General features: G+C 35.9%; 1 protein-coding gene across 1 annotated transcript; it reads right to left on the minus strand.

Moving 5' to 3' along the window:
• Positions 1-456: 456 nt before the first annotated feature.
• On the minus strand, positions 457-1,374 carry LOC120278493 (transcription factor PCF1-like). Its single transcript, XM_039285283.1, has one exon. It carries the CDS (start codon positions 1,129-1,131, stop codon positions 670-672), a length of 462 nt encoding a protein of 153 aa, XP_039141217.1. The 5' UTR covers positions 1,132-1,374; the 3' UTR covers positions 457-669.
• Between the last annotated feature and the right edge of the window lie 12,497 nt (positions 1,375-13,871).

A 13,871-nucleotide genomic window follows, 5' to 3' on the forward strand; every position in this document is an offset into this window, starting at 1 on the left:
GCTTACAAAACGTTGTCCGACATGCAATGACAAAACTTTAAATTGATCTAACGATTAAAAAAAGCTTACTAAACCGTCAGGATGGTCCTGAGGTGGAACGGATACGGTCGTAGAATCTGAATACATACTGAAATAATTTTTGTTTAAACAGAAACTGGATAAATTTAAACAAAGACATAACATTTTAAACAGAAACTTCATAAATTTAAACGGAAACATTTATGTTTAAACAAAAAACCAAAAAGAATGTAAAAATGTATGCAAAAAGGTTTAACATGATGTGATTGAGCGGTTATTTTCTCACCATTTTTAAGGGCAAGGATGTAATTTCATAACATGGAACCAGTCCTAGTGACCTGCAGAGGGTAAAAAGAAAGTGAAACAAGAAAAGAAGAGCTATCTCAGATATTCAAAATTCACATGGGATGTTTGGAAAGTTTTGAAATTCTTGAGAGATAAACAGTAATTTTTCTTATTTTTAAATATTATTTATTTATTTATTCCCGGTTTGCACATGCTTTTGATTCCTCTCGGATAATAAGTTTTACAACAAATTAATACAAATATATATACATAAATATTATAATTCCATTTTTCTTTTACTATTATAAATACTATTTCAAATTAAAAAAAAAACCCTGAAAACGAGCAAACCCTAAAACCAGTCTCTCATGGGCTCATCATCCCAACCTTGTCTTCTCCCGCCACGGCCGCCCTCATGAGCATCGTAGTAAAGTACGGCGCGTGAGAACTCGCCGGCGGGAAGAGACCGGGCTCCGCCGCCGCTGGCGGTGTTGACGGGAAGTGAAGCGAAGCGGTGGCGGCGATTATGGAAGGCTCGGCGTGGCGGAGAAGCCACTCGATCGTCTCGCCGTCCGTTCGGTGGCCGAGCTCGCGGGTGAGCTGAAAAATCCTCGCAGCGCACAGCGCTGGCATCCGCACTCTCCGGCTCCGGCCGTTCACCTTCGCATGCCAATCCTTTGTTGGTTTCCTCCCCGCCCTTCGCCGGCTGGCGCCGTTGATTCCAGGGGTTGCGCCGGCTTGTGCGATGGCTTCGGTGGTGGTGGTGGTGGTGGTGGAGATGGGAGCGCTGGTGAAGGTTAGAGGGTGGAGAATGAGATCTGAGGCCATGTGGACGGAGATGAAGGGTAGGGTTTTGGGGAGGAAGGGTAGGGTTTTGGGGAGGAGGAGAGGTTTGTCAATTTGTCAATCGGGCCATGCTGTTTCCGGCCCGGAACATGATGGGCCGTGCTGGGTCTGTTATGTGGCGTGAACTCTGGGTCTGTTCTGGACCGGAAGTGGCGGCACACGCGTTGGACCGGCACGTGGCTTGCGAGTCGCAACATTGACTTGATGGGCCGGTCTGGGCGCAGGCCTTTTAAAGGATGTTTGAAATAGCTGTAGTTATAATTGTAAATGATTGTTTTTGAGGATATTTTGAGATGAAAAGACATTTTTGCGCTCTCACAATTATAAATGTGTAGCTTTTTGGTCTCTTTATTGTTAGTGTTTCTTGTTTTTCATTTCATTTTAATTTATTTTTTTTTGGAAAAAAGCAAATGTTTGGTAAATATTTTATTTTGTATTTTTTAAGAAGGCATAATTCCGAAAATCAAGTTTTGTTTGGTGTTTCTATAATATATTATTTTAATTTATCTTGATTTAAAAGTTGTCGTTATTTTATTTTATTTTATATTATTTTGAGAATATTTATAAGCTGGATAGACACATTTAAGACAAAATATTATTTCACTTGTAATTTGTGTCTCATTAACTTATCTTAAATTTGAGCAAAATATTGTTGCTGAGTGATATCACTCAATGAACAAAGAGTTTTCATGCAATGCCCACATCAATGTTCAAAATTTTATCTAATCCACATCAATATAAAAAAATTTCAAAATTTTTTTAATGTATTTTTTTTTTTATTTATACGAAAATTTTTATAATTTCTATATATTTCCATGTTAATAATATACTAGCTCCAATTTTTTTAATTTACTTTTTGAATTTTTTCTATAAAGTTTTTATTATCAACATTTTAGTAAAATATTAAAAATAATTCTATTGGAACTCAAGTGGACCCTTCTTGTGCTAGCTTAAAGAATAAATAACAAGGCCTTATGAAAAGCGATAGTCTTAAAGCTTTCGTAATAGCTTTAGTTAATGAAGACCATGTGGAAATACTACTGGTCTTCATAAGTGTTTGTATAGATTTTTTTTTTTATCCGGGATAAATGATAGGATGCAGATTAAAAACAAACCGATTCACAGTCAAAAAAGCAAAGAACAAGAAGATTCAGATGGGAAGAAGAGAACAAAGGAAGCAAGAAGAGAGCAAGAACAAGGAAAGAAGAAAAGAATTCATCAACATTCATAACCTTCTCCATCCACCCCGCCGTGGGTTATATTCATCCCCACGGACGGCTCAGATTACAAATTATTGTGGACCCCATTATATAAGTTTGATCATACGCCCTAGATTAGTTTGCTAGTTATTACAAATCTATGGCTTAGATTATAACTGACACCTAGACCCCACCATTTAAAAAGATCTGACGGTTAGGATTAACAACTTAGCTGACTCAGCCTACTTTAATCCAACTAAACCGGTTCCTGCCAATGTGATGAAGACACGTCACCAACCTCCTACTAAACAACACTAATGGCCAACAGATATTTGAATCCTCTGAATAACATCTCTTCTTCTCAGCTTCCTTTCTTTCATTCAACTCTTTTCCTTCGATGCATTACCAAACCACCATCTTCGATTAAGCCCACTACCATGATTTCTCAAAACACTCCCCTCCATTCACCCTTACTATCTACACAAGCCTCAACATTTCTGCTATTTCTCCAAATTACAGGGAGCTTAAATCTCTTCACATCACTACTCTCCCTTTTTAAAATCCCTTGTCCTCAAGGGAAATTCTGGAAACCTCAAATGCAGCTCTTCAGCAAACTCCTAGGTGGCATTTGTAGGTGAAGAGTTTGACCAATGTATCAACCATTGAGTGGCTGCAACATTCCCTCTTTTCACACACCTTCTATCCAAACTTACTACTGGATTCAATTTAGATGTTGGCACAACAATTGGAAGTAAAGCAGAAGCTTCCTGATTAGATGAAATTGCTGATTTCAACAAAGAGACATGGAACACTGGATGAATGACAGATGTAGTTGGGAGGTCCCAATTTGTAGGCACATCTGCCAATTCTGTTCAATACCTTGTATGGGGCATAATATTTGGTTGCCAATTTAGGAAACTCCCGAGCTACCAATGATTTTTGACTGTATGGTTGTAACTTAAGATACACCATGTCACCAATTCGAAAAACTCTATATGTTCTGTGCTTGTTTGCTTGTTCCTCCATTCTTTGTTGAGCTTTTCTTAATTACTGCTTCAGTAACTGCAACATTGATTCTGTCTCTTAGCAATAGATCAACTGCCTCCACAGGTGAGTCTTTAGCAATATAAGGCAAAAGAAGAGGAGGTGGTACTCCATATAAAGCTTCGAAAGGAGTTAGTTTAATTGCTGTGTGGTATGATGTGTTATACTAGTACTCAGCTAATGCCAACCTATGAATTCCAACTCTTTGGAACATTACCTCCCAAACAACGAAGATAACCCTCCAAGCATCTATTAACCACTTCTGTTTGACCATCCGTTTGGGGATGGTAACCTGTGGACATCTTAAGTTCTACTCCCTATACTTTGAAAAATTCTTTCAAGAATCTGCTCAGAAAAATAGTATCTCGGTCACTCATAACTGAAGTAGGAATTCCATGGAGTTTGTATATGTTTTCCAGGTATAACTTAGCTACTGTCAAGGCTATATAAGGATGTGCAAGAGACATAAAGTGGGCATACTTTGTTAGCCTATCCACCACAACCATTATCACATCTTTCCCCTTTGACTTAGGCAACCCTTCAATAAAATCCATTGAAACATCAGTAAATACTGATTAAGGTATTGGTAATGGCTGAATTAATCATGGTGTCTTTATCAATTCTGGCTTGAACCCTGACAAATGGTACAAGTTCTCACATGTTCTCTCACATATTTCCATAAGTTCTTCCAATAGAACATAGCTGAGATTCTCCTATATGTAGCATTAACTCCTGAATGTCCACCCACTGCAGTATTGTGATAATATTGCAAAATCTTGTGCCTTAGTTCTTCACTCTTTCCCACAACTAATTTTCCTTTCCTCCTCAATTGATCATTAGTCCAAGAATAATTCTTCACGGCAAGTCCATTCTTCAATTGTTGAACTTTAACTTGCAAAGATTGATCCCTCTCCCATGTATCCTTGATTTCTTGCATGAGACCTGTAGAAACATTGTACACTACACACAAAATTACCTTCAGAGAGTCAATTCTGGATAAAGCATTAGCCACCACATTCATCTTGCCTTGTATGTATTGAATTTCATAATCATAGGCCAAAAGCTTTGCCAACCATGTATATTGACTAGGAGTTGATATTTTCTGCTCAATTAGGCACTTCAAAGGTTGATGATCTGTTTTAATGACAAAATGCCTTCCTACTAAAAATTGATGCCATTTTTACTACAAATAACATGGCGAATAATTCTCTATCATAAACAGATAGAGCCTGATATCTATCTGGCAACATTTTGCTGATAAACCCTTGCTGAATTAACACAACTCCAATTCCACACTTTGATGCATCCGTCTCTATGATGAATTCCTGATTAAAGTTGGGTAGGGCTAATATTGGTGCAGTTGACATTGCCTTCTTCAAAATTATCAAATGCCATATGTGCAGCTTCAGTCCACAGAAATTTCACATTTTTCTTCAATAATCCATTTAATGGATGACTCAATTCTGCATATTTTCTGATAAATCTTCTATAATACACAGCTAATCCCAAAAATCCTCTCACTTGTTTTGTAGTTGTAGAAACAGTCCACTCTTGAATAGCTCTGATCTTCTCAGGATCAGTTGCCACCCCTTTACTAGAAATTATATGACCCAAGTATGCAACCTGTTTTTCTGCAAAGCTACACTTACTCAGTTTTACTGCCAAAACATGCAGTTGTAGTAATTCAAACACCTTTGTTAGATGCTCCACATGTTCTTCCTCTCTTCTATTATATATCAGAATGTCATCAAAGAAAACTAAAACAAACCTTTCCAGAAATGGTTTGAAAATCAAATTCATCAAGTGCTGAAATGTGGATGGTGCATTCACCAATCCAAATGGCATTACTAAGTACTCATAATGCCCCATATGAGTCCTAAAGATAGTCTTAGGAACATCCTTGGGGTCCATCTTGATTTGGTGGTACCCTGATCTCAAATATAATTTAGTAAAAACACTTGCTCCATATAATTCTTCAAGCAATTCCTCAATTACAGGCATATGGAACATGTCCTTCACTGTAATGCTATTTAATCCTCTATAATCTATGCACATTCTCCAAGAATTATCTTTCTTTCTCACCAAAACCACAAGAGTAGAGAATGGAGAATGACTACATTGAATCACACCAGCATCCAAGAGTTCTTGAGTCAATTTTTCAATCACATCTTTTTGTAGAGCTCCATACCTATATGTCCTTAAACAAGTAGGTTGAGATCCATCTTTGAGCACAATCTGATGATCAAATTGCCTATGAGGAGGTAAACCAAAAGGTTCTCTGAATATCACACAGAAATTATTCAGTACATCTGTAATTTTCTCAGGCAAGTTGCTAACTACAACCTTTAATTCCTCCTTAACTATCTGTTCTAGGCTTTCCACTTTCATTTGCTGAAGGAATACTGCAAAACATTGTGTTAAAGCCAACTAAGCTTCCTTAACCATCAATTTATGCATATTAGCCCAACTAATAACCTTAATCCCTTGCTCCTTTTCATCTTGTAGCAAACACTTCTGTCCTCCTTTAGTGAATTTCATCTGCAATTTGTTGAAATTCCACACTATATCACCCAATTCTTTCAACCACTAAACACCTAATATCACATCAAAATTATCCGAAGGTAAAATAAGAAAATCTGTCTGAAATTGGAACCCTTGCATTCCCGACTTAAATTGTTTACAACTTTCATTGCAAACCAGCATGTTGCCATTAGCAGCAGTTCCTTTCACAGCAGAAATTGGCTACATCACACAACCAAGATGCTTAGCTATCTTGCTATCAATAAAATTGTGTGAACTTCCTGAGTTTGTCAACACAAATAGAGTTTGAGTGCCACAACTCCCTCTAATTCTCATTTTTGATGACCTCCCACACCTGTTAAAGCATGTACAGACAATTGAGGAGTCTCTGAATTCTCCAAAATAGTTTGCTCACCTAAGTCCCATCCTTCTATCCCTTCCTCCATCTCAGGGTCCTCACTATCAACAATCAAGGAATACAGTTTCCTCTTATTACACCTATGTCCGGGAACAAACTTCTCATCACACCAAAAGTAAAGACCTTTTTGTCTTCTCTCATCCATCTCTCTCCCTGACAGATTCTTTGTAGGTTTAGTAGCCCTCCCCCAATCACCTAAACTTGGCAAAGCTAACAAATTGTTTCTTGGTTGATTTGGAACCAAACTAGAATTAACAGTTGTCTTTATCAAAGCTCTCTGATGATGACCTCCATCTAAAGCAATGATCTTATTCCCTCTATCACAAGAACATTTCTTAAGCCATAATTTTTCATGAACTCTTGCAAAAGCATAAGCAGCTGACAATGTCATAGGTTTCTCCAATCTCATAGCTAACTCAACCTCCTCTCTTAAGCCACCCAAGAAGTGACTTATTGCTTGAGATTCAGATAAATTTGCTCTACAAAGTTTGAAATCAAACTCTTCTTGATAAAGTTGAAGAGAACTGACCTGCTTTAATTTCTTCAATTCAGCCATAGGATCATCAAACAATTGTCCTCCAAACCTTGACATCAGGCGTCAGCACACTCATTCCAGAATAAAGGTCTTCCTCTCTCCCTGGTTCTCAAAAAAGATTGGAACCAGCACAAAGCCTTTCCTTCAAAGTGAATTGATGCCAATTTCACTTTGGCCCCCTCCAAGGTGTGATCTATTTCAAAGAATTGCTCAGCTTTGTACATCCATTCCTCAGCATTCTGCCCATCAAATTTGGGAAATTCCATCTTGGTATAATGGCTTGTACCACTATGACCCAATCCAGGACCCAAAATTCCAGCTCCATTGGAAACTTGTGGCTGTGATGGTACTGCCATTTCTAAAGACTGGATTGTAATGCCTGGGATCATGATCTTGAGCTCCTCCAATGCTTTAGCATTCTGTTCCCTCATCTCCTCCATAGCCTTACTATGTTTCTCAACAGTTTCTTTAATCAAATTTTCAAGATCTCTCAAATCTTTTTTTGTTCCATTGTTGGCTATAATTTCTGCACAAGAACACCTCTCTGATACCACTAATAAGATACAGATTAATAACAAACTGATTCAGATTCAAAGAAGCAAAGAACAAGAAGATTTAGATGGGAAGAAGAGAACAAAGGAAGCAAGAAGAGAGCAAGAACAAGGAAAGAAGAAAAGAATTCATCAACATTCATAACCTTCTCCATCCACCCTGCCGTGGGTTATATTCATCCCCGCGGACGGCTCAGATTACAAGTTATTATGGACCCCATTATATAAGTTTGATCCATCGGCCCAGATTAGTTTTCTAGTTATTACAAATCTATGGCTCAGATTATAACTAACACTAGACCATTTAAAAAGATCTGACGGTCACGATTAACAACTTAGTTGACTCAGCCTACTTTGATCCAACTAAACCCGTTCCTGCCAATGTGATGAAGACATGTCACATGCCTCTTTATAAACAACAGTAACAACCAACAGATATTTGAATCCTCTGAATAACATCTCTTCTTCTCAGCTTCCTTTCTTTCACTCAACGCTTCTCTTTTGATGCACTGCCAAACCAGCATCTTTCGATTAAGTTCACTACCATGATTTCTCAAAACAATCTCCTCTATTCACCCTTACTATCTACACAAGCCTCAACATTTCTGCTATTTCTCCAAATTACAGTGAGCTTAAATCTCTTCACATCAATAAATTGGAACTTCTGTAGTAAAATGAGTTTGTTTCGAATAGAAATAAAAAGGAGGGAGAGGATAAGTTAATATATATATATATATATATATATAATTGAAATAAAATTTGAATTCTATTTTGAGCTGGAATAATAAAAAAAAGGTGAAGGGTAAAGTAAAAAGTAAAAAATATTATATTTCAAAAATAAATAAATAAATAAAACCGGGAAAAAATGAGGGTAAAAAACTTTTTTTTTTAAAAAAAGGAATAATAATCCGGATATTCAAAATTTAAAAAGGCATAATGATCCGGATATTCAAATTAAAAGAAAGGATAATGACAAAAAAAATAAAGATAATTAAAGAAAATCCCTAGAAAAAAGATAATTAAAAAAATCCCAAATTTCATGAACAAAAAATCAAATCAAGGAAGCCGGGAAAAAAGAAAAAGAGATTAAAAGGCAACCGAAAGACCAAAATTAGAGAGACGAGGGACCAAGGGGATGATTGGAGAAAAAAGAAAAAAGAAAGAGATGGAAGGAGAGTAGAGGGGTTGCTGGAAAAAGAAAGGATCACAAAACAGTGGCAAACAGCTTCAGTTGAAAAGAAAACAAAAAACAAAAAAATAGAGAAAAAATAGTTTTTTTTATTATATATGATTTTTTGCATGCACATTCACATCATGTGGGAATCAATATCATGCAGTAATCTTATATGACATACACGTTTCCATATTCATGCCATGCATGTTTGATTCATAATGTTCATTTTCTATTCATGCAATCATGCATGTTTTGTTTAAGATTTTTTTTTCTCTTGATACATTGGCATTGTTTCTCTTCTTCATGCGTCTCTTGTTAAGACCTTTGTCACATCATCACCCAATGATCTATCGTTCATGTGTCTACTGAATATATCACCAAAACCATTTCTCTTTCTATCCCTCTTTTATTTCAATCCTTTGTGACCGGATTTCCTTATGAGATAATACCATGTCGACGAGGTTAGATGGAGATTGTTAAGTGAAAAGGTGAGAGGATCCTATTACTTTCTTTTTGCTTAATTAATAGCCTGAACGTCTACGATTTTTTTAATTTTACTTCTACAAATTAAATAACAAAATATAGTTGAGGATTGTTAAGTGAAATTGGAAAGAGTTGGGTAATCGTATTATAATTCCCTCAATAATCACTTGTGAAATAGCATTGAAAAGTGACAATTCAATCTAGAATTGGACCGGGGGAATTAAAGGGCCACTGGTTCCAATCTCTTGGCAATAAGGTCTAAAACACTAGAAATTTAAGATGGAATCTCTTCCACCCCATCCTCCTATGTCCGCTTTAAGTTCAAAAACTCCACTAGAAGGGCCAATCAAACCCTAATCGAAAAACCCAGCTATGCCTAATCTCTTAGCGCATTCATAGATCTAATAGAGCATGGGTGTTCTAATGTATGGGAATATCTTTCTCATCACATCCACAAAATATCATTAAACAAGCATTCAATGAATCACAAAAGACTAGAAAGAATATTGAATTGCCAAAAGAATTCACAAATAAAAGTTGAGGTACATTGACATGAAATTCCCCTCGAATTAGGGTCCTCTAATGGATGTACAAGTATAAATCAATGAATAATAATCATCCAAAGGAAAGGAATAACAAAAGAATTTTTAAACTAACTCCCTTCAATAGGTCACCAATGGTTGAGGTTGAGAAGTTCCCAAGATCATCAAGAAAACGTTGAATCTCTTCGTGCACTCTCCACTATTGATGCACATTAAATCATCCTTGAGAAAATCACTAGAATCGATTGAATTGATGATGAAACTCGTCTTCAGCCACCCAGGTCTCTAGAAATTCTGTTGGTTCTCCGAAATTCGGGAAAAGAATCCCCCTTTGCTTGTAAAACATAAGGGTATTTATACCCCGAGTGCCCTATGACCTCACCACAGCTTGTTGTGAAGGCCATGGTGAGTAAGTTCTGTTGCTTGGACTACAAGGCACGTCCTAGCACGGTTTATCTTGGCATTATGTGGTTTGGTCGTTGCCATTATAATTCACAACGGCCGTTGTGGAGGCTATTATGACTTCTGTGTTGTTCTCTGTGATTCCACACTAAAACAGCTTGATAACGGTCATGATAGGAGTGGACAATAGCTGTTGTGAGCTATGGTGATGCTCTGATTCAACAAGTTGATCTGTTTTGCTTCGAAACACCTCTATATTTGCTTATTTGGCCCAAAGACGGAATAAAAGTTCCTAGTGAACAAAAGAATGAATATATGTATTAATTTGGTGCTGAACATATCAAATCTTATGATAAATGCAATATAAATGATATATAAAATACACATTTTCAAGCACTTATGAGAGATCTAGAATAAATTGACTTAAACCAGGCTCCTACTCATTCTAAATCCATTCATTTTCACCCGTTGATTGGGTTCTTGTTTGTTTTGAAGTTAAAAAGATGTTCTCTTTGTTTTAATTCCTTTTATGTTCTATCTCCCTCGAGCAATAATGTTGTTGAGTTGTTTGTTGTAAGGAAAATGTTTTGTTCCTTATTACCTCTGCATTTAGGGTGATTCTAACTTGACTAACCACCTTTGTTTTTTTTTTTCTCTTTCAACCCCTTATCCTACATCGCGAATACCCACAAGTTCTATGACCTCACATTCACAAATTTTTTGTCTACAATTCTGAATAAAAAATAAAAAATATTAAAAAAACTTCTGGGCAATGTTCTTTTGTGCACATGAACATTTATCACACATGAAATTGAATATTGCATGCTAATGAATTGCCAATGGTATGGATGAGATCATTTGATAAGTCTTGCTGAATATTACTTGGAACACAAATCAAAAGCATTCATGTGTGACCCTGTCATTGTGTTTTAAAGCTTGAAATTGCTTGAGCTATATCATATTGTCATGTTATATTTATCATCCTATAATGAATACTTGTTAGAAAGATAGGATGAGTAAACAAATCCAAGTTGAATATCTATTGCGTGTTGGATGCATGTTCTTATCTGTTACATCTCTTATAATATGTATGACTTCTATGCTAGTTGAAGATGTCATATTGTATTTTGTCAATTTATCCTCATAAAAATACTTCTATACTTAATGATGGTCATTATGTCGTGTTCATGTCCTCATTTACAACACATAAATATCATGCCAAATTAGTTCCCTTAATTGCATTTTGGATGCACTGATTGGACACAGTTTAGTGTTAGATGTTGAATCAACCACCTGAAAAGGGGGTTTTTAAAGACTATATATAAAAATATTTACAATTCTTGATTTGTGACAAATAGGGAGAGTGGGATTGTTGCTAGAGTTGGCAAAAGATGAAAAAGATGAATGTTTAAAGGTTTGGTTGCAAGATTCAAAATAGAAAAAAAATAATAGTGGAAAATTGGGTTCATTTGCAGAAAATTAATTGAAAAATGTAAAAAGTAAGAAGTTCAAGGGTTATTTAAAAAAAAAAATCATAAATATGTAAAAATATGAAAAATGCAAGGGTTTATATGCGAAATTAATAAAAAAATGTCAAAAGTGAAAATTTTGGGTGTTTAATTGTAAAATACAAAGTTAGAGGGTCTAGTTGCAAAATCCTTACATTTGTGAAAAAATAAGAATTCAAAGGCCTAATGTGAAAAAATGTCATGAGAGGGGTTAAAATGCAAAAAAAAGAGGAAGTAGGGAATTTTGTGAAAAATGAAAGGACTTTTTGTAAATTTGCAAAAACTCTCTTTTTGTGACCCACTGATGAGGTCCAATGTAAGGTGAAAATTCTCTTTGAGAATTTTTTCAATCTTGTCTCTTGACGCTCACGGAGAGGCCTTTGAAGGCTCTATTCACCTTTTTGACTCACTGATGAGGTCCAATGCAAAGTAGATGCTCTTTTTAAAGAGTTTTCTCCATTTTGCCTCATGACGCTCATAGAAAGGTTTCTAAAAAGTCTTTACTCTTATGACCAACTGATGAGATCCAATGCAAGGTGAAAATTCTCTTCGAGAGTTTTCTCACTTTTGCCTATTGATTCTCATAAGGAGGTTTCCAAAAGTTTACTCTTCTTCTCATGACCCATTGATGAGAGATCTCTTCATTAGTTTATAGACTAATACATAGGTCTTGTTTCTTGATCAACATTAAATAAAACATCCTTTTTATCTTTGCTTAGAGAAGAGTTTTCTTTCATTTCATAAAATATCATTTTTTTTTTACCAAAGAGGGCTTCATGTTTTATATTAGATTATTTTTTGGATCACCATCTTTAGAGAAAAGTCCTCAATGACCTTCTTATGTGAGTCAAGACGTAAAAGTGAGAAGACACTCAAAAGAGAGCACTCACTCAACATCGGACCTCATTAATGGGTCATAAGGAAAAGAACAATCTTTCAACACCTCTTTGTGAGCGTCAAGAGGTAAAAGTGAGAAAAACTCTCAAAAGAGAGCACCAACTTTGCATTGGATCTCATTAGTGGGTCATAAGAAGAATGATTTTTTTTAGAGACCTCCTGTGAGTGCCAAGACTCAAAATGAGAAAAACTCACATGGTTACTGGTGGTTCATTAGTCTTGAATCTTGTGTTTAAGGAGTTGTTTGTAAATGAGTTTAAGGGACCATTTCCTAAACCTTTTTTGAATTTTGATGTCTTGAGACTTCAGAGTTCATTCAACATTCATTTGATTTTTTTTTATATATCTTGATTCTCCCATGCTTTGAGCTTTGACTTGTACACCATCAAATTATAACCTTTTATGTAATTGCCTTAAATTGTTTGACTTTGGAATGGATCTCGAGTTGTAATTATGACTTTGACTTGTGAAATTTTTTTTCAGCCTTTGATTTTCTTATATCTTACAGCGTCAAAGTTCTACTTATCCATTTTATCTAAAATTACCAAGCCATGACTCACTCACATTATTGAGTAATTATCTTGGTTTCTTTAGGATGTTTGAAACTTTTTCCCCCTTTTTTTTACTTGAAATATCATATCCATTGACTAATGAACCACCAGTAACCATGTGAGAGATCTCTTCATTAGTTTATAAACTAAAGGGGCCACAAGTAACCATACCCTCTTTCTCACTCAAAGTTCCAATGGAGGGAAAGGAAGATGGAGAGATGGATGACCCCAAGGTATATACCGTACGATTTATCATTGAAAGGTTAGAACATCCAGCTGAGCTTAAACATCCTCTTACTAGGCTAAGAAAGAAAATGACAATTTGCACAAGTGTCATGTCAAAGATGATATCAATCAAATAATATAAGAAAGAAGAAAGGCCATGCCCCAAGCAGTGTTCCAAAATTTTTCAAGGAGGGACAACGACTCTTTAGTGATGAACAAGATGACAACTTTATTTTTGTGTCCAATAGAGATCTAGTGTTTGCAAAAATTATGAAGCAGTTGGATCAACATGAGAAAGAGCACATATCCATGATGCACACTGTTGTATCTTTGACTAATGTGATTTCTCACTTAAATAATCAAGTCCAAAACCTATTTCAAGAGAGTTCAAGAAATTTTCATAAGCAAGCCCCATCAGCTGTAGTTGTCAAAGAAGAAGGGGATGATGAGGAGGAAATGCTTGCACTATATGAATTAGGTGGGACGTCAACAACTCCTAAGCTGGCATTAACTCAATAAGAGATCCAAAAGATGGTGGTTGTTGAGTTGAAACAAGCTAAAAGGGGCACATTGAAGAGCGATGGTGATAAACCATACCAGAGCTTTCATGATCAAATTGCTTTTCCTAAGGGGTATAGTGTTCCTAAGTTCAAGAAATTCAATGGTTTAGGAA

This window comes from Dioscorea cayenensis, chromosome 2 (assembly GCF_009730915.1).
Source record: "Dioscorea cayenensis subsp. rotundata cultivar TDr96_F1 chromosome 2, TDr96_F1_v2_PseudoChromosome.rev07_lg8_w22 25.fasta, whole genome shotgun sequence".
Lineage (NCBI taxonomy): Eukaryota > Viridiplantae > Streptophyta > Magnoliopsida > Dioscoreales > Dioscoreaceae > Dioscorea > Dioscorea cayenensis.

Coding starts and splice junctions, on each gene's coding strand:
- LOC120278493 (XM_039285283.1), bottom strand. CDS start 1,131: ATGGCCTCAGATCTCATTCTCCACCCTCTAACCTTCACCAGCGCTCCC.